General features: G+C 46.1%; 1 protein-coding gene across 3 annotated transcripts in view; it reads right to left on the bottom strand.

Annotated features, from left to right (window-relative positions):
* The window catches only part of ULK1 (unc-51 like autophagy activating kinase 1), a 113,146-nt gene that overhangs the window by 57,185 nt on the left and 35,408 nt on the right, over nucleotides 1-20,553 (bottom strand). For all 3 annotated transcript variants that reach the window (XM_088660039.1, XM_035099436.3, XM_088660038.1), the window contains 3 exons: nucleotides 14,359-14,532; nucleotides 13,760-13,833; nucleotides 6,868-6,969 (listed from right to left, as the gene is read on the bottom strand). In XM_088660039.1, coding sequence (XP_088516165.1) covers nucleotides 6,868-6,969; nucleotides 13,760-13,833; nucleotides 14,359-14,532 — 350 coding nt within the window. The remainder of the gene's footprint in view (nucleotides 1-6,867; nucleotides 6,970-13,759; nucleotides 13,834-14,358; nucleotides 14,533-20,553) is intronic.

Raw genomic sequence — 20,553 nt, 5'->3', positions numbered from 1 at the left:
TAATGTTTGATGTTTTATTGTGTTTTTAATATTCTGTTGGAAGCCTCCCAGAGTTGCTGGGGAAACCCAGCCAGATTGGTGGGGTATAAATATTATTATTATTAAAGAAGTGAGGTACTTTTTTCAACTGTTGATTATCAGTCGCGAGAGCCTGTCCTGGACTTAAAATGTCACAGCTGGCTGAGCCTTGCTTGGGTAGGTGGGAGAGAGAGAGGGAAAAGGGAAGGGGCACATTTATTCTAGTTGATTTTAAGTTTGGGCTTTAAAGAGAGATAGACCATCAGCTCACATCCATTCAGATAGAAAAATACTCCCAGCAGGTTTCATATGCGTTGGAAGGATAAAGACAGCTGCAACTCATCCCTCACAACTTACAGGACAGGCTTTCAAAAAGCCAGGCACACCCTTGCAATAGTTTTGCAAAGGCCACTCTGCCGTCGCTCCCACGTCCCCCTGATAACTGGATCTTTGTGCACACATATTGCACCTGCCAGACAGCACCACAAGCCACCAGGAAGCCTTGTGCCAGTTCAAATGCAAAGAGAACCATTTGAGAGCAAGGAATCTATATCTTGATACAGAGGGTGCTGGATGTAGCGAGATACAAATACATTTCCCTATTGATCCTTAAGATTGGGAGGGGGGAGTTTCAAAAAGGGATTTTTTTGCAGGCTCTCCCTTGAGAACTTAAGGGAAGCCCTGCCTGCTCACAGTCTTAAAGTACATCTACTGCAGCTTCCCATTTCAAGCAAATCTTGGCTAAGCCAGGAGTCACCAACCATTTTGGACTAGTGGGCACATTTTGAATTTTGAGAGTGAGCTGGGGGTGCCAGTCACAAAATGGCTGCCAGGGGGGGTGGAGCATGGCATAATTTAAAAATTAGAGGGATAGCTATCCATGACACCCTTAGGCTTAACATGGAAAATCAGCTATATCCAACTGGTCCTGGCTACTGAGATCTCTCTCTCTCTCTCTCTCTCTCTCTCTCTCTCTCTCTCTCTCTCTCTCTCTCTCTCTCACACACACACACACACACACACGTGTGCTGTTGTCATAACAGGAAGCGTTATTCAGCACCAGGAAAAATATACAAGACGCCATCACCACTCTCATTTCACAGAAATTACTTAGAAAGTAAATGCATATTTTATTCCATATCTTTCTTTCTAGGAGAGCTAGAGACTTTTGTCAAAATGAAAGATCAAGAGTCTGAGACACCGATCCAGGAACAACGTGGTACTGGGTTGGTGACCTGTGGCCTAAGCAGTGTTTCCAATAAGCTTTAGTAACCCCCACCCCCCACACCACTGCCACCGTCTGTTTGTCCCCCAACACCTGTTAATCGAAGGGACACCGTCTCTCAGGCTGGGTTTTTTTTTTGCTTTGCTCCCGTGATCAACTGGCCATCTTTGCTGAACTTTTTAGACAACTATTTTCAACGGGCTGCTGGATTAACTTGTTTCAAACCCTTTTATTAGCTGCCAAGATTGCTGCTTTCCACTGCGGGGTCAGAACAATTACTCCTATAATCAAGAGTGGCTAATTAAGCGATGAGAGATTGCCAAAAATGGACATAGTTCTGGATAAGATCTGGACAGAAGAAACAGACGGGGATCGTTCTACATAACAAAGCTCAAGCATTATATAAAAGCTCAGGAAAGGCATAATATACAAAATAACTTTATAAAGGAAACAACTGAAGTTTATGCCCATAATATTTACCGGTATACCCCCTTTTTAGCCAATACAGACTCTCAATGTATTATTATTCTGGAATGATAAATAAATTATTCTGGAATGATAAATCAAGATGATGAATCTGGATGTGCCCTTCTCAGTATAATGAGTGTTTTGTGCTTTTCAGTGTCCATTGTGGGGTTTGTTTGTTTGTTTTTAAAATAGAATATTTTTGCGTATGCATGTTTGCAAAAAAAAAAAAAGTAAGCAATAAAATATAACCATATGAAGAAGCAAAGTGAGGACGTTCAGCTTTGCATTGTTATTACCCCCCCTTACTTCACTCTCACTGCTTCTTTGCACAGAATTTTGAGTAGCCCAACTCTGCTCCCTTTCTATTTTCTGTTTTGTCTAATCAGCACTTCTCCAGACACCAACTGTGTTGACACAGATGGAAGGATTATCAACCCACGGGCCTACACCTACTCCAAATGCCCTGGGCAAAAAGGAATGCCAGCAATACGCGTAAACATAAAGCAGTAGAAAAATTGACCTGTGACAACAAGAACCATTGTGTGTTATATTCACATGGAGCTGTTTCAAGAGCTCACCAAGGATGGTGTACAGTGGAGGCTGGGGGGGGCACTCACCTATCAACCTCATTCTCCCCTCAGCCAGCCAGCCCCCACCTGCCTGCCCTCTTTCTTATAAGCAGAAGGGGACAGGACTGCTTATCAGTTTCCTCCTGCTCAGTTTCAGCGTTGTCCTTGTAGAACTCGGTAGGGAGAAGGATGAGGCCAAAGCTGGAGTTAGTTGGGTCAGGCCTCAACTACAGTTAATAATAATAATAATAATAATAATAATAATAATAATAATAATAATTTATTATTTATACCCCGCCCATCTGGCCGGGTTCCCCCAGCCACTCTGGGCGGCTTCCAAAAAAACAGAAATTCTAAAATACAGAAATCCATCAAACATTAAAAGCTTCCCTAAACAGGGCTGCCTTGAGATGCCTTCTAAAGGTCTGGTAATTGTTCTCTTTGACCTCTAGTGGGAGGGCATTCCACAGGGTGGGTGCCACTACCGAGAAGGCCCTCTGCCTGGTTCCCTGTAACTTGGCTTCTCGTAATGAGGGAACCGCCAGAAGGCCCTCGGAGCTGGACCTCAGTGTCCGGGCAGAACGATGGGGGTGGAGACGCTCCTTCAGGTATACCGGACCGAGGCCGTTTAGGGCTTTAAAGGTCAACACCAACACTTTGAATTGTGCTCGGAAACGTACTGGGAGCCAATGTAGGTCTTTTAGGACCGGTGTTATGTGATCTCGGCGGCCGCTCCCAGTCACCAGTCTAGCTGCCGCATTCTGGATTAGTTGTAGTTTCCGGGTCACCTTCAAAGGTAGCCCCACGTAGAGCGCATTGCAGTAGTCCAAGCGAGAGATAACTAGAGCATGCACCACTCTGGAGAGACAGTCAGTGGGCAGGTAGGGACTCAGCCTGCGTACCAGATGGAGCTGATAAACAGCTGCCCTGGACACGGAGTTGACCTGTGCCTCCATGGACAGCTGTGAGTCTAAAATGACTCCCAGGCTGCGCACCTGGTCTTTCAGGGGCACAGTTACCCCATTCAGGACCAGGGAGTCCTCCACACCCGCCCGCCTCCTGTCCCCCACAAACAGTACTTCTGTCTTGTCAGGATTCAATCTCAATCTGTTAGCCGCCATCCATCCTCCAACCGCCTCCAAGCACTCACACAGGACCTTCACCGCCTTCACTGGTTCTGATTTAAAAGAGAGGTAGAGCTGGGTATCATCAGCATACTGATGGACACCCAGCCCAAACCCCCTGATGATCTCTCCCAGCGGCTGCATATAGATGTTAAAAAGCATGGGGGAGAGGACAGAACCCTGAGGCACCCCACAAGTGAGCGCCCAGGGGTCTGAACACTCATCCCCCACCACCACTTTCTGAACACGGCCCAGGAGGAAGGAGCGGAACCACTGCATGACAGTGCCCCCAGCTCCCAAGCCCTCTAGACGGTCCAGAAGGATGTTATGGTCAATGGTGTCAAAAGCCGCTGAGAGATCCAGTTGGTCTCCCCTCCTTTCTGTCCCAATTGGCACCAGTCGTCATTACTTGAACATACTGAGCTGGTGTAGTAAGTGGGATTAAGAGTACAAACCAGGAAGTCCCAAGCGTAAATCTCGCCTTAGAAAGGAGAGAAGGGAAGCCACTGACCTAGGAAAGGAAAGACCTCAAAAAGTGCTCTGGCTGGAAGTTGCATCACCACTTAGCATGGGCGTAATCAATCTGGTTCTCCCAAATTAATTATTATATCAGACCAGAAGGTCCCAGACATCTCCCCGTTATTATTAAAAATCACGCCCGTATGTGAAAATGCAAAACTCCAGTTCTAGTTTCTGAAGGCTGGAAGAGAAGTGCTGTTGTGCAAGTCAAAACATCTTCAAGATCTGCAAAAACCTGACTGCACTACTTTTTTGTTTTTGTTTTATAAAAAAGAATATTTGTTTAGGAAGACCTTTGAAGAACTCCTGTTATGTTTAGAATGCTCCAGGGGGCCCTTGTGACTCATTTTACTACTTAATTAACAAAAACAGTTGAAGAAAAATCACACAAAATCCTACTTCCTCCTCTCCCTCCTGCTCCAGATGACCTCTCTCACGATCAATCCCCGGCCAGGGTGGAGCCAGCACATTTAAATATGCACACCCCAATAATCTTTGTAAAACCAGGGGTTAAGAACACACAGACAAGGAGACTAGAAAAGTGAAGTATTCTTTGTGGTCACTATTGGAGCTTTGCCCACCACGGAAAAGGAGCATTGGGGGGGGGGTCATCTAAGGGAGGAAGCAGCTTTTTAAAAAGTACAGTACTGCATGTTATAACGTGGTTGCTGCCGTGCTAGATTGTCTAGTAAGCTTGTCAATCAGTTTTATCCTTCCTAGCCAGGTCACTTGTGTGCCTGGCAATCATACTGGCAGCTGTTGCTGCTTGCTTGCTTGCTGAAGCCGAAACATTCGGAGGTCCACACATCTTAGCTGGCCTTGGGATCCAGCCAAAATGTACGCTTGCCACATGCACAGCCTGCAGACAAAGGGGCAAAGGATGTGCTCGATGCTACGGCATGCTTGAAGCTTGAAGTGATGGGGAGCAAGAAGCCCCTGCCCCTCCTCTGCTGGGGTACTAGAAAGCAGGGGGAAAGATGGCTCATCCCTCTTCCACAGAGTCTCAAAAAACACAACAGGTAGCCTTGATGCTCTTTCCAAGTGCTTAGGATACCACCAGGCAGATTTCCTGCTAATCTCCATGCTCGGCAGTACAGCAATTCTCCTCGAGGTTGAACTTGCTATGCTCAAAAGAAAACTTGCACACCCTTGATTATTCTCTACACCCATTCTTAAGTCTCTCAGAGCAGAATTGGTAACACTTCCTGGTTAACTATCCCATACGCGGTTATAAGAGGTAGCTGGTAAAGTCAGCTACAGTATGCAAGCATAAAGCTGAGCATAATCTGATTGCAAAGTCAAGCATTGCCTTTCGAAAACATCCAGAACACAGTGGCCAGGTTGTTAGGCAAACCTTGTTGGAACACCCCAAAACCTTTTGCTCCAGAAAGGCAGAAAGGCCAATGGCACATGAACACACAATCACACGGGTCAAAGCCAGTCAAGTTATTTTGGCAACTGAGGCAGAAAATTCACAGGTGCCTCTCCCGCTTCCTGGAAGCCAAAATAAATTTAAGCAACGGACATCCAAAATCAACTGCCTAAGGCAGCTGGCTCATTTTGCCTAATAGTTGGGCTGGCCCTCTGTACTGAACAGATTACTAAACTACTTAAAGAGATATTACTCAGTACTTCTGGTTTGTTTCTGGGCAGTGTTGGTGTTGACCTACAAAAGCTCCAATGCCCAAGGCAAGGTTATCAGAAGGCTTGCCTTCTCCTGTAGGAACCTGCTGAGGACATCAAAAGGCCTGTCTTCAGAAACAGGTGGGTGGCAACCAGAGAAGGCTTTAACCGTGGCAGCATTCCAGCATATCTTTTTGGGGAGGCACCAAATCTCAAAGGCTTATGAAAGCTGCTGGTGGGAGGCAGGTGGGGTTTCCCCCCTCTACATTTCTTACCTACCGATTCATTCCACTGCTGCTACATCTGAGGGAATAGTGGTTGGGCTCAGAGAGCGGAGGAGGAGCTGGTATTGATTTTAGGGGTTTGCTTGTTTTCATTTTGAATTTTTAAATTCTGATACAAGCCGCTCTGGAAAGCCTCATCATCCAAAGGAGCTGTGGAGGGAGTCTAAATGGGAAAAAGCTTTCTAAAACCTTTTCTCACAAAACGGTGAGGAGGAGGAGGAGGAGGATGGCATTAAAAGTTAAGAGTGGGAGAGAGAAAGTGTCTCGTTTCAGTCCTTGCAGAGCGGATGGTGCCTCCTAACTGGGCAGGAAGCTCTATAGTCTACCCCATGGATAGGAAAACTAAGGCCTGGGGGCTGAATCCGGCCCAATCGCCTTCTAAATCTGGCCCGCGGACTGTCCGGGAATCAGCATGTTTTTACATGAGTAGAATGTGCCCTTTTATTTAAAATGCATCTCTGGGTTATTTGTGGGGCATAGGAATTCATTCATTTTTTCTCTCTTCAAAATATAGTCCAGCCCCCCACAAGGTCGGAGGGACAGTGGACCGACCCCCCTTCTCAAAAAGTCTGCTGACCCCTGGGTCTACCCCATGCAGTTGCTAATCCCCAAGGAAACTTCCCCTCAGGCCAATGGCATGCCCAGACAGCTGCAAACTGGGAAACGGGCACTAATCGCAGCTACTTGCCCCCAGTCTCCTCACACTTGGGTTCACAAGTGCACACCCATTTTCCTCCAAGTACAGCAAGGGAAGAACCACCCTGGGATCTTTGGGTGGAGGGAGGAGTACAAAGTCAACAAACAGAATAAATAAAATGAAGGAAGAAAAACAGTGTGAGACTTGTGGCATTTGTAACAGATGGCTTGCGTCCCTCAGGAGGCCATACCCAAAGCCTTCCCCTATGTGACCTGGATGATGCTCAAGTTGGAGGCCCGAATTCCTTTCTTCAACGATAACTACCTCTGAGGAGAGGCAGCTGAGCAATCCAGAAGGCCTAATGGGCAGCCATGAAACTAAACCACAAACGTTAACTCACCTGGAAGGGGGCTTTTCCAGTCAGACATTGGTAAATGATGGTGCCAATACTCCACAGGTCAGCTTTGGCGTCGTAGTGCTGGGACATAATGACTTCTGGGGCCTGCAATAGGAGAAGGGAGCGTGACATTTTGTTTTAATGCCTCAGCTTCCGATTTTTTATTATTATTTAAACATTTTGTTGGTAACTGTGAAAGAAAGTGAGTCCCTTCAGAGTCTCCCTTTACAACTGGCATGCATATATACATATACATATACATATACATATACATATACATATACATATATATATATATATATATATATATATATATATATATATATGCACACACACACACACACAGAGAGAGAGAGAGAGAGAGGCCAAGATTCCACAAAAGTGATTAGAGATTTTGTTCCCAGCTTAGAATGATGTAGTAATACAGGCATGGAGAAGGTTATTTCATAAATCTAATCTGGTTAATTCAGGCGTGATTTTGCTTTAATGAGATAAAGAAACAAGCCACAAATACCCCACATCTAACACCTTATCTCCTGACCTGCTGGAGATGGAAAAGAAGGTCCATGCCCTTCTCATGCATGCATGTTTCTGTTTGTGAGAATATATAATGCGCATTTGCATATACAGAGCCATAGCTACGGAGGGTGGGGGATGCTAGCTGGGGTTTTTGTCCCGGGTGAAGCCTCTGAAGGGGCCTTATTGATGCTCCCAGCCTCTGTATGTGTGTACACAAATGTGGGTGCCAAATAGGATTTTTGACCTGGGTGAAATAAAGCCTATTTTCACTCTTGTCATATGTACGGTACTTGCATCCATGTGTATCTGCATTCTATATTACAAGGGTAGCCAACATGGTGCTTTCCAGATGATGCTGGACTACAACTCCCCTCATCCCTGACCCTTGAGCAATGCTAGTTGGGGCTGATGGGAGTTGTAGTTTAACAACAACATTTGGAGGTCACCACGTGGGCTAACCCATGTTCTATTGCATACACACCCAAGTCACCACACTAAAGCAAAACAGCAACATCTTTTACCACCTGCCACCCAGGTGAACAGAAGAATCAAGCCAGGACACGTAACACCAGACTTCACAACCTGAATGACAATCTACAACAAGCTTCCCAAGAATATGGCCTACTACAAAGGAGAGCGTGAAGACAACTTCCAGGAATGGCAGAGAAGGCTCCCCAAAGTCTGGCAACCATCCCTAAGCCTTGGCAGTGGAAAAGCCAGTCAGCTCCCTGCTTTAGGGCCACACCAGAGGAGGGCAAACAGACCGGTTTGCATAAACCTAGATTTGTCCTGATCATACATAATAACGGGGGTGTGTGTGCCCAATTTTTATTACAGAACCCCCCCTCCCTCTGAAGAATCTCTTTGCAATTCCTCACGTGCATATTCCCCACTTTAAACAAGACCCAAGCAAACTTGGCTGTGAGAAAGTGTGGAACTGTAGGAGGCGTCAAAAGCTGCAGTGGTTTTTTTGGGTGGGTGGGTGGCATCCTTCCTTATACAGTCGTACCTCCGCTTACGTGTCCCTCTGGATACATAAACTTCGGAATGCAAACTGGAAGTATTTTTCTAGGTTTCGCCACGCACGTACCACACACATGCACAGAAGCGCTAAACCACGCCACACGCAGAAGCTCTACTCCAGCTGCAAATTTCTTGGGATGCGGCCAGACCTCCGGAACGGATCCCATTCGCAACTGGAGGTACCACTGTATTTCTTATACTTTTACTCCACCCTTGTCCCAAGGAGCTCAGAGAAGTGCACATAATTCCTCGCCATTTTATTCCCACCAAAAGCCAGTGCTTCCATTTCCAACATTTGTACAATTGACACTAATCTGGGGTAAAGAACCTGCATAGGACTTCAACCCTCATTGGCCAGCGGTCAAGGCAAATGGGATCTAAGGCCCAGCAACACCAGAAGGGCCATAGGTAAACACTAGCAAACTCAGTAGGCTGCAACAGAATAAAATGGACAGAAACAGTTTCCCCAAAAGCAATCAGATACTGCCTGCATGCTAACCCCTTCCTTCTCGGAAAGCCTGCAGAAATAAAGAGTTTTTAGCATTAGACGAAATGTGTATGATGTTGGAGCCTATCTAACCCTTTGGTTTTACACAGCACATCTAGTTTGGTCATCAGCCAGGAGCCCTTCAGCTGTTCTCTCTCTCCCTCTCTCCCTCCGCCTTGCATCCCTCATAGTGCCAATTTATCTTCACAGCCATGCTCTGAGTTCCTCTGAGGAAGACTGAGGTGTTTAAATGCCTTAGAGAAGAGACTTGGGAGTTTGCTGCCGCCACCTGCAACGCAAAGTGGAACAGTCCGTTCTAACACGGCAGCCTTTTACCATGCATGCAGCGATTAGGTCTTGATTCACACTGGAAGCCATGATGACAGGTCTATCCAATGCCCTCGGTGAATTAGACGTCAAAGGCAACTGCTCATTTGCCAGGTTACCTGCAGAGATCTCCTGTGTGCAGCTGTGCCGGGTTTTTATTTGCTTTATTAGAAGTTCCTTGGCAGAACACTGGTGTGAGAAAGGATAATCTGAGAACCAGAAAGTTTTTTTGTGTGGGGTGGGGGGCATTAAACACAACAAAGTGGTCTAGCCCAGCTGACATACTTGTGCCTGTAGCTTCAGGTAGTCAGCAAGTGGAACTTGCTTCAGAAGCCTCTCTCTCAAATAATGTGGAAGCTTAGGAAGCTGACTTCTATCCATTCAGACTATTTGCCCACATAAGGTAGTCCAGTATTGTCTGCTCATGCTGGCAGCATCTCTCTAGGGTTTAAGACAGGGAGTCTCTACCACCACCTACTACCTGATCCTATAAAACCAACCAAGCAAGCAAAAACTTGGGAGGTGGCAGGAATTGAACCTGGGATCTTTTGCACGAGAGACAGGGGTTGTACCACTGAGATATGGCCTCTTATTAGCTGGAACAGAGGGACAAGAGTTGCGTGGGAAGATTGTGAACTGTTTTCTTTTCAACCGCCACATGAAACTAAAACACACATGTAAAGAGCCGCCGAGACTCGATTCCCATTATTCTTTATTTGGGTTGCACACCAAGCTGCTATTTCATGTTTGCTAACCTCATACAAACAAGCTGTGGTTGCATCCCCTAAGCTTGGTCCTTCGCCAGGATTTCCCTCCCCCTGCTGATCTTTGCAATCTTAGCAAACACTCTGCAGGCAACCTAGTCATAACAACAAAGAGGCCAGAGAGAAGAATTAGATGCCATCAAAGGCTATCCTTTGAAAATGAGGCCTTGGCAGCAGCAGCAGCAGCAGCAGCAGCAGCAGCAGCAGCAGCAGCAGCAGACCTCAAGGAACCTCTCCCTTTATGAGGCAGTGCATAATGGAACAAGAATTCATCTCTCCCGAGGGCTGAGCTAAAGATCACACCACAGGGAAGTAAGCTAGACAAGGATATGTGGGGGCGGGGGGGGGGAGTTAGCATTTTGTTAACACGTCTTTAGCAGTTACACATGACAACAAACTTGAAGTTTTGAGGATGTGTTCATCGTACACAAAGAGGCTGGATTTACACACACATCATGCACATATATGATTGGCTTGGTGTGTGTTTGTAATTTTATTAATGTACACCTGGTGATTCGCAGCTTGATGTGCAAACTGGATTTATGAAAAAGCAGAGCCAGGTTTGGATGTCATGACCAAGCCATGATTTGAGTCAATCACTCATGCTCTTCCTCCCCTCGCATGCTCCGATACCCAGCCTCACTTCCAGGTCCACTGTAACCAAGGCTTGTCATTATGTCCGATTCACACAAACAAACAAAGCGCTGCAAACCAAGTCAGAATTGGAAACCACTGTTTGGTTTGCCCGATTCATATACACAGAGAAATCAACTGTAGCTCTTGTGAGCCAGGAAAAGAAAAAGGAGGGAGATCAGAGAGTGGAAGGAGGAAGGACTCAAGAACAAGGCATTGTCCAAACAAACCAAGTCATCATGACTTGGTTTGTTTGGACAATGCCTTGTTCTTGACACCTGATATAGGCTATTCACACATGCAATTCATCAGGGCAGTCTCGAGCAGGTCGCACGCCCTGGCGCTGAGGGGCGGAGATTGCTCCGGCGCCCTTGCAGGGCGCAGCATGGCTTCCGCGCGACTTTGCCGCGCGGCACCCTGCCTACCAGCCCGGCGCCCTGCTGCCCCACGCCACCGGGACTCTACTTAGAGCCGGCCCTGCAATTCATCACTTCACTGACAACTGAAAAACAAGAACTTGTGAACCATGTCACAGTAACTGGGAAGCTGGGACTGAATGTGGCTGTCAAGTGCTTTCAGAAGTAGACCAAGCTTGCTGTTACTTAACATATAAAGGTCCTAAGGCAGACTCTTCAGGTGGGACAAACTGCCTTTTCTAACATAAGCCTGGTAGCCAATCTCATGGCAATGAGGAAAGATATCCCCCACCCCACCCCCAATTTTTTTTTAATTCAGTTCAAACCAGACAGTCTCTGTCTCCCTCTTCCCTTATTTCCATTAGAAGAGGCAACACTATTACTGTGGAACAGGATTATAAATTAATGACAGGAGATAGAACTGGAGGCAATACCAAATGGATGCTGTATTTCTGTCTCATAGCAAAACACTACCATCAAATGGAAAGTAAAGAGAGCAAGGAGACAGACGTCTTGCTTTCAATCTCAGACTTCATTGGCTGTTCTCCTAGATTGCTGTTTTTTTTTTTACTGTATTAAAGGTTTGCAAAGAATCCAGTTGAGTCCCAAAGGAGAAGGGGCAGTTTTACAAAAATCAAAACTTCTGTCTCTAGCTGAAAACATGACAGGATTCAGAGTAGAGAGGGGGAGCTCCTTCATGAGCGGATCAGAAGGAATGCTTTTAGTCAGAAAGTGATTCCCTTTTATATCATCCCACCCCAAATCAACTTCAAATGGGGCCCAGCAGAAAAGCCCCTGGACCTATTTGCCTGTAAAGTGGAAGGCTCTCTGCACTCTGGAGGGGCTATTGTGCCTGCAAATTTCAATCACTCCTGTCCTTTCCTGAGTACTAAGAGGCAAGCATGGCTTCTTTGTTCTTCCAACTGGATGGTTAGCTAGGACTACAGAACGCTTTCCTATCAATGATATACTTCCTTTAACATAAGCTTTCTTATTTTATACCAAGTGTCAGTCTCAATACCTTTCAATTAAAGGTGTGCTCCAAGTAAGGATTCATTTAACTGAAGTTAATTTCTGCTGCTGCTGCATATAAGCCCCATAAGCAGGCAGAAGGTAAAGGTAAAGGGACCCCTGACCATTAGGTCCAGTCGTGACCGACTCTGGGGTTGCGCGCTCATCTCGCATTATTGGCCGAGGGAGCCGGCGTATAGCTTCCAGGTCATGTGGCCAGCATGACAAAGCCGCTTCTGGCGAACCAGAGCAGCACATGGAAACGGCGTTTACCTTCCCGTTGTAGCGGTTCCTATTTATCTACTTGCATTCTGATGTGCTTTTGAACTGCTAGGTTGGCAGGAGCTGGGACCAAACAATGGGAGCTCACCCCGTCACAGGGATTCAAACCACCGACCTTCTGATCAGCAAGCCCTAGGCTCAGTGGTTTAACCACAGCGCCACCTGGGAAGGCACCCTTTAAAGCACTGCCTGAAGGTACATGATACTGCAATATTGCTGAAGCTAAGCAGGCCTGCATCTGGTGCCTAGGTGGAAGACCCCCCTGGAAATTGGTTCATGTCACCTTGAGTTCCACAACAAAAGAGAGAGAGGTCTAGGTAAATAAACACAATCATAGCTCAACTGATATTTTCAGAGCCAAGCCTTATCATGGAGTACAGGCCCTGGAGCTGAGCCCTGGCTAAGCTAACTTCTGAATGAGACTATTCTATGGCTTTTTGCCTGCACAACAGCAGAAAACACAATAGGCCAGAGCAACAGAAGACCACCTGTGTTCACACAAAGCAGCAGCGGCAATGAAGATTGGTTTACGACCCCGAACAGCATCCCTTTGCATAATAAGTTATGGGGAGATACATCGTTCACAATTAGGATTCTACAATCAATACATCAACCCACACTCAACTGTCACAGCCCGCAGGCCCAGATCGAGCTATCAGCTCGGTTAAGCATTGGCTGAGGGCCAAAGGAGTGTGCAAAAGCCCCTCACCAACACGACCCACTTTTGAATGGGAGCTGCCCAGAGGGTGCAGAATTCTTACAGTAAATATCAATCGCTCACAAATGCACAATTCATCACACTTAATGAAGGCAAAGAAACACAGGGTGGAACAGGGCAATGCAGAGAAGCACAGGTTCGATTCTCAATGGCTTCCATTAAGTTCTATGGTACAAAGCACAGGCAAGACTGGGGAGCAGAGTCCTGGGTTCAATCCCTGGCACCTTTAGGGAAAGATAGGGAAGATTCTTGTCTGAAACTCTAGAGAGCCATTGCCACCTACACAATAGTGAGGCAGATGGCCCAGTGGTCAGACCCTGTAACTTCCTATGTTCTACCTTCTCGCGACCCCACAACATGGGAGATTGCCAGAAGCAAAGCAACAGAGAGACACCACACCCTTTAACGGGGAGCTGTAATACAAGAACTGTTCTTTGCCCTGCTCACTACCACTGTGGTGAATTGACAGGAAAATGCAGGCCTCATTTGCTTTAATCAGGCATTTAAAGGCACATGGCAGCAGAGATACAAAACGGGACTGATGGCAGAGAACACCATGCAGCAGGAAGTGAGAGGAGACACGATTGAACAGAGCCTTACATTCACATTTAATAAGCTTCATTAACTGATGCTTGTTTTTAACTCCCCACATTCTGCAGTGTAAAGAATAGTCCCTACAGAGAGCAAAATAACCAGGATGGAAATGGACACTTACCATATACATGGGGGAGCCACAGAGAGTCGCAGCCATCATATTGCTCTGCAGGTATCGTGCAAATCCAAAATCAGCTACACGCAGAACCAAAACAAGCCAAAAAGAAAGGAAAACAGAGCAAGGTTAAGATAAATGACAGCTCACAAACACAGTACACGTACGTGAGTGACCACCACTTGGTGACGACAAAGGCGCTCTTGCGTCTGCCAAAACAATTGTCGTTGAGCGCAGACGATAGTATTTGTATCGCCCCCAAAACACAGAATATATTTTAACAAAGGAAACTGTTGCACTCAGCTGTCAAACACATTTGCTATAGAGTAAGCTGAATACTTATGTGTAAATTCACACAGAACTGCACCATAGCAATCCATAGTCATCCACCGAGTGAAGCGGACAAAAATAAATAATTGGCATGCTTTTTTTTTTTTTAGTTAATTACTTGGCCTGGTTTGGAATTCCATTCGTGATATTTAGAAAACCAGATATTTTGACTGCAGTATCTGTTACGTATTACCAGCAAACATAACCAACACGGCTACCTACCTGTAACCTTATTTATTTTTGAAAGAAATCAATGGGCGACTCCAGGGGCTTACCGATCTTAATGCGAATGTTATTGGGGTTTGATTTTTTGCCCCCCACAAAAGAAAGGAGGATGTTTTGAGGTTTCAGATCCCGGTGGATAATCCCTTTGCTGTGTAGCACCTTCATGGCGCCAGCAATTTGCTGCAGAAAGAGTCTGATCGTATCTTCGCTGAGGGTCCTCATACCTAGAGAGGGGGAAAGGTGGGGAGTGGGAGATTAATAGCTGCAAAACCAACTTTATAATAATTGATAACCATCTATGATAAGTAGCGAATATCACCCATAAATATCTAGTGCTGCAACGAATACATATGAGGCGCAAGGGCCAATAGGGATAGGGGCATGGTAGAATTTATTTAAAATTGTTGCTTCTCCCAAACATACCTGCCAAGTTGCTGTCAGAGAAATAAGGGACTGGGCCGGAAATAGCAGACCGGAAGTAGCGCTGCCGCCATTTTGGAACTGGGCGGAGCATGCTCAGAAGCGACTTTTGATGCTGCTTTGCCCAGTTCCAAAATGGCCGCCGCATCAGAAGTCGCGCTGCAGCCATTTTGGAACTGGGCAGAGCAACATCAAAAGTCGCTTCTGAGCATGCTCCGCCCAGTTCCAAAATGGCCGCCGCACCAGAATAAACTGGGAAAAAACAAAAAAAACCGTTTTTTCAGCTAGAAACTGGGATTTCCCGGGGAAAACGGGATACTTGGCAGCTATGCTCCCAAAGTCAATGCAATTTACAAAAGCCATTGCAGCATCATATCACAGCCCCCTCCCAAACAGCAGCAGCAATAAAAACACATAGGTTTCCATATTATCAAGGAACGTCCCCCTACCCCCCAAAAAGGCTCAGAATTCAGGAGAATGAACACTTCTATCCCTGTGTTCTATCCTTACAACAACCCTGCAAAGTAGGCTTAAGGCTGTGAGGCGGAGATTGGCCCAAGCTTCACCACTGAGTAAATATTTGGACCCGGGTCTCCTAGTCACCATCCAACACTCCTGGCCACCTCACCACCTCGGCTCCATAATGAACATTCACATTAATTTTTTTTGTAACTGTCTTAAATGCAGTTGACGAATCGACAGCGAATCTGTTATAATTTGGTCAGTCCTAAGCTGTGAGCCGCAAGTTCAGATCAAGTGACAAAAGTGAGCAGAGCCCCATTTTCCAAAGCCCTCAGGGAACCGGGCACGAGTTACGAGACATGATGCGTCAGAAAATACCTCAAGAGTTATTAGAGAGGTGTGTGCCTGTGCGTACACGACATGCTTTTGCTGCGTTTACCTCAGAGCAGCTGAGTGAGATAAGACTCACACACACACACAAAATGCAGCAGGGCGGAATTAGCCACTTCCTCGGACACAAGTCACCCTCTCGCCATCCCCTCGGATTGACAATGTTGCCTCTTGCACTCAGGAAAAGTCAAATTAACCAACATTTGCCTTATTTTCACACCATTCAAGATGTGGTCCCGGACAGCCTAATGGCCTGCCTGCCGCCTAATCATTCGGTTCCCGAGGACTCCTAAGACAGGGGTGGCCAACTCCCAAGAGACTGTGATCTACTCACAGAGTTAAAAACTGGCAGTGATCTACCCCATTTTGGGGGGTTCAGGTCAAAGTTATTGAGCTTCTTTTTGGGAGAAGGAAGGCCTGTTTTTTAGGGGTTCAAGTCAAAGTTGATGAGCTTTTTTAGGGGAGCCAAAGTTGGTGAGCTTATTTGGGGGGGGGGAGCCAGTGATCTACCACAGACATCCAGTGATCTACCGGTAGATCACGATCTACCTGTTGGACGTGCCTGTCCTAAGAGGATTTTGTTTTCTTTGTTTTAACACAGGGGTAGGCAACCTAAGGCCCGGGGGACCAGATCCGGCCCATCCGGCCCAATCGCCTTCTAAATCTGGCCCGTGGATGGTCCGGGAATCAGCGTATTTTTACATGAGTAGAATGTGTCCTTTTATTTAAAATACATCTCTGGGTTATTTGTGGGGCATAGGAATTCGTTCATTATCCTTTTTCAAAATATAGTCTGGCCCACCACATGGTCTGAGGGACGGTGGACCGGCCCACGGCTGGAAATGGTTGCTGACCCCTGTTTTAACGAATTCCTTAGGGCTGCTTTCTGGGGGTGAATTCCTCATAAAGCGGTATAAAATACAGTAACCACAATACAATAATCCAGAGCAGGATTAAGTGGGGCGCGCACACACACAGAGGCACCGATGTTTCTGGACTGCAATGCCCATCATCCCCGACTACCAGCCAAGCTGGCAGGGGCTGATGGGAGTCGGAGTCCAACAACATATGGAGGGCCACCAGGTTCATCGAGGCAAAACTCCTCTCAATACCACTTGCTGGGAGCTGCAGATGGACTTTGGTTCTGCTTTTGGACTGCCCATCACACACACAAACGTACTTCCCACTGGGTAAAACACACAGGACCTTTTGCTGATGAAATTTACCGCAGCACAAGCTTGGGATTCACAATTATTATATATATAGGTTTTTAACACAGGAGGAGGAAGGGGAGCGGGCAGAGGCCATCAAAAACCAAGCTTAGTCAGCAGCACATCGCCAACCCCTTCACCTGTTCACACAGCCAATGCCAACCCTGGGTGCTTCTTTCGAGGGCTTGCCAATGTGCACATTCAATGCCAAGGCATGCTGACTAATGCCGTGACAACGTTTTGGCAAGAAGCAAACCCTTCTCCTCTTCCGCCACGTGGAGGGACAAGCTGAGCTCATCCTCAACATTTGGGCCAGGGAGTAAACACACAGGTGCCTTGGCAATTCAAAACCTGCCATTGCCCTGCAGTTGAGGGGTAAAGGGAGTCCAGAACGCAGCGCTGAGCTTGCAGACCCAGGAGTGGAATCTAGGAATCAGGGCAAAGTTACACGAGCCGAATTGCTGCCATTTCACAGACAGAATTGCTGCACGGGTAGAGTAGGTATCGGACGATGGGCCCTGTATTTTACTGTATTTTATGCCGCTTTATGAGGACTTCACCCCCATAAGGCAGCCCTTTTAGGGGCCCTGCGAAAGCAGATCAAAATAATCAATTTGATCTCGAAAGAAAATTAGAATCAAGCTTTCTTAGTTCAGTGCTTTCCCACTAGAGCACTCGCACGGGGGGGGGGGGCAAGATTTCGGCTGCCGAGAGGCTTCTTCTGGGTTTAATCCTGCACTGCACAGGCTAGGTGTTTAAGGCACCTGAGATTGACTACGGCACATGTCAGGCACCAGGCCCAGACTAGGGCTTGCTGCTCCTGTATTCTCCCTGCGCAATAAATCTAGAGGCAAAACAGTCACTGAGCACCAAGGTTACACACAATACTGTAACACACACTGCAGCAATGCCGTCCCACATTTGGAGTTGTCTTGCAGCACAGTTGCTCAAAATCTGGTCCTCGCTGCACTGTGTTGGTATCATTGTAAAGAAGGAAAGAAAAGTTTCTAGTCCTCATTGATTCAGGGGGGGGGGGAAGCTTCAAAACGGGTAGAGAGCAAACATTACGGAGAGAAAGCCAGGAAATGAGAATGAAGGATTCTATGTGGCAGAACTACTGGCAAATTTGGGGAACTGGAAGCAAGCTTCAGGGTGGCTCACAACTTCCCAGCTCATTTCTATCCTTCCTGCCTTCTAATAACATCAAGGAGCATCTGTTCTGTTTCTTATACACAAGTATGTAATGTTCTTATCATTCCCAGTTGATCTATCTTTTATACAGATTGAGGTGTTGGAATTGCAGGCCCTCCAAGTGTCTCTATTTTCCAGGGACAGTGCCGGATTTACAAAAGCCGCCACGGTTTCCGATTTTCAGCAGAGAAATGTTGGAGGGTATGGAGCCATCTGAAGGCAGGGAAGTTTTTTAATGTTTAATGTTTTATTATGTTTTTATATATTTTGGAAGGCACCCGAGTAGCCTTGGGAGGAGGAGGAGAACTCCCTAATGTCATCAGAGAATTGTTGTAGGGTACTATTGTGGTACTATTGTTCCACAAAAACAACTCCCCCCCCCCCGGCCCTAAACTTCCTTATATGCTCCAGGGCAGCCCTTTTTAGGGAAGTTTGATGTTTTGTTGTGTTTTTAATATTCTGTTGGGAGCAGCCAGATGGGGGCATATAAATAATAAATTATTATTATTGCTATTGTAACTTTTTATTGTAATTTTAATTACATTTTCAAATTATATATCAGTTGACTTCCCTTCTTTTCCTTCCATGGTTCATTTTACTTATCTATCATTCCAGCATATTTTACAATTCTCATATGCTAACTTTCTAACTGCGGGCTTAGCTTAACTAAAAGGGTTCAAAGAGGGAACACAATCTGGATGGTAGTAGCTGTCATTTTAAATGCCACACCAAAGAAGTGTAGCATTTTAATCTTTAAAAGCTCTCTGTTGTTAAGGGGGGGGGAGTTCCAAGAACAGAACCAATTATTCAGATTGGCTGGCTCCTGCTCTAGGAAACATAACTCCATTAAGACCAAAGATTAGCTACCAACTAATGGAGAAAGTGAGGGGGCAGACAAAAGAGCATTACAAAACAGTAAGCAAATTAGGAACCACTTTTTTAAAAAAAAACAATTGTCAAAATGCCTCTATCAGTGACATGTTTCCAAAATCTTGCAGAATGGTGTCCCTGTGTCTATGCCCATGAAGAAAACACACAAAATATGATACTGGGCTGAACAACATCTTTTTTAAAAACAAATTTAAAAGAAGTTTCTAGTCCTGTTGGTGTAAAGATAAACTTGAAAGAGAAGTCTAAAGGTACACTGGTCGAGATTTCAGAACCCAGAGAGAAAGCCAAAATAAGAATTCCAACCTTCAAGAGGAGGTTACCTTCAAGGGAGACCTCCTTGGAAAAGACCCAGATTTTGGGAAAGATTGAGGGCACTAGGAGAAGGGGACGACAGAGGACAAGATGGTTGGACAGTGTTCTCGAAGCTACGAACATGAGTTTGACCAAACTGCGGGAGGCAGTGGAAGACAGGAGTGCCTGGAGTGCTATAGTCCATGGGGTCACGAAGAGTCGGACACGACTAAACAACAACAACAAAGGGGAGGTATTCCCCCCCAACTCCCCCTATTGACAAGCAAAAGCTGAATAATGTAACCAAATTTACATAATTTATCCAGGTCACTGTATCTGGGCATTCTTGGTACAAAGATTTGGGGCTAGATGTAGCGTACCAGAGTAACCATGTGAAAGGGGAACCAAAATAACTACATTATCAAGTGTCAGTAAATAATCACCTTGCAGATTAAGCACACCCTCCCACTTTCACAGATGGAAATGGGAACACTAAGACCCCTATTCTCACCCGCAAGGATCATTACCCAAGGTCCTTCCCTCACACCCACTGAATGCTCAGTTCTGCCTGTTGCTGTCATTTACTGGGGTGGGGTGGGGGAGGCAGCAATAACTCAACAGCTGCCGTGTGTGTGGCAGGTTTTGCACTGCTACGGTAGGTGCCTTAGTGTCCACACATAGGAGTTTACATGCATGCATGCTTGCAGTAAGAACATAGGCAAACTAAGGCCCGGGGGCTGGATCCAGCCCAATCGCCTTCTTAATCCGGTCCGTGGACGGTCCGGGAATCAGAGTGTTTTTACATGAGTAGAATATGTCCTTTTATGTAAAATGCATCTCTGGGTTATTTGTGGGGTCTGCCTGATGTTTTTACATGAGTAGAATGTGTGCATCTATTTAAAATGCATCTCTGGGTTATTTGTGGGGCATAGGAATTAGTTCATTTTAAAATATATATATATATAATCCAGCCCCCCACAAGGTCTGAGGGACAGTTTGCTGAAAAAGTTTGCTGACCCCTGGCATAGACTAACTTTAAAAGAGGAATGGGCAAATTTGTGGAGAAGAAGGCTGTCAATGGTTAATTCACTTTGCAAGACCTCTATACATCTTGCCTGGGACATGTGTAATCCCATACTGACATTTGAGATCGTAGACACAATTCAGTCCCTAGCTAAAGAGGCCTCCTCTACTTAACCTGAGCTTTGGAAACTTGCCTGACTGATGTTCATAGGGAAAGCATTCCAAAGTTTGGGCACCACCACCAGAGAGACCCTGTATTTGCAGTGGGCACATGCCAGAGTGCAAGGCATCTGAGACTACTATCCTTACGGCTTGGGCAAATCTATATAGAAGGCCCTGTCTGACAGGTGTTGTTCCCTTTGTTTG

This window comes from Zootoca vivipara, chromosome 16 (assembly GCF_965207765.1).
Source record: "Zootoca vivipara chromosome 16, rZooViv2.hap1.1, whole genome shotgun sequence".
In the NCBI taxonomy this organism is placed as follows: domain Eukaryota; kingdom Metazoa; phylum Chordata; class Lepidosauria; order Squamata; family Lacertidae; genus Zootoca; species Zootoca vivipara.
The sequence above is the reverse complement of the archived record's forward strand: the minus strand, read 5'-3'. Positions and strand labels throughout refer to the sequence as shown.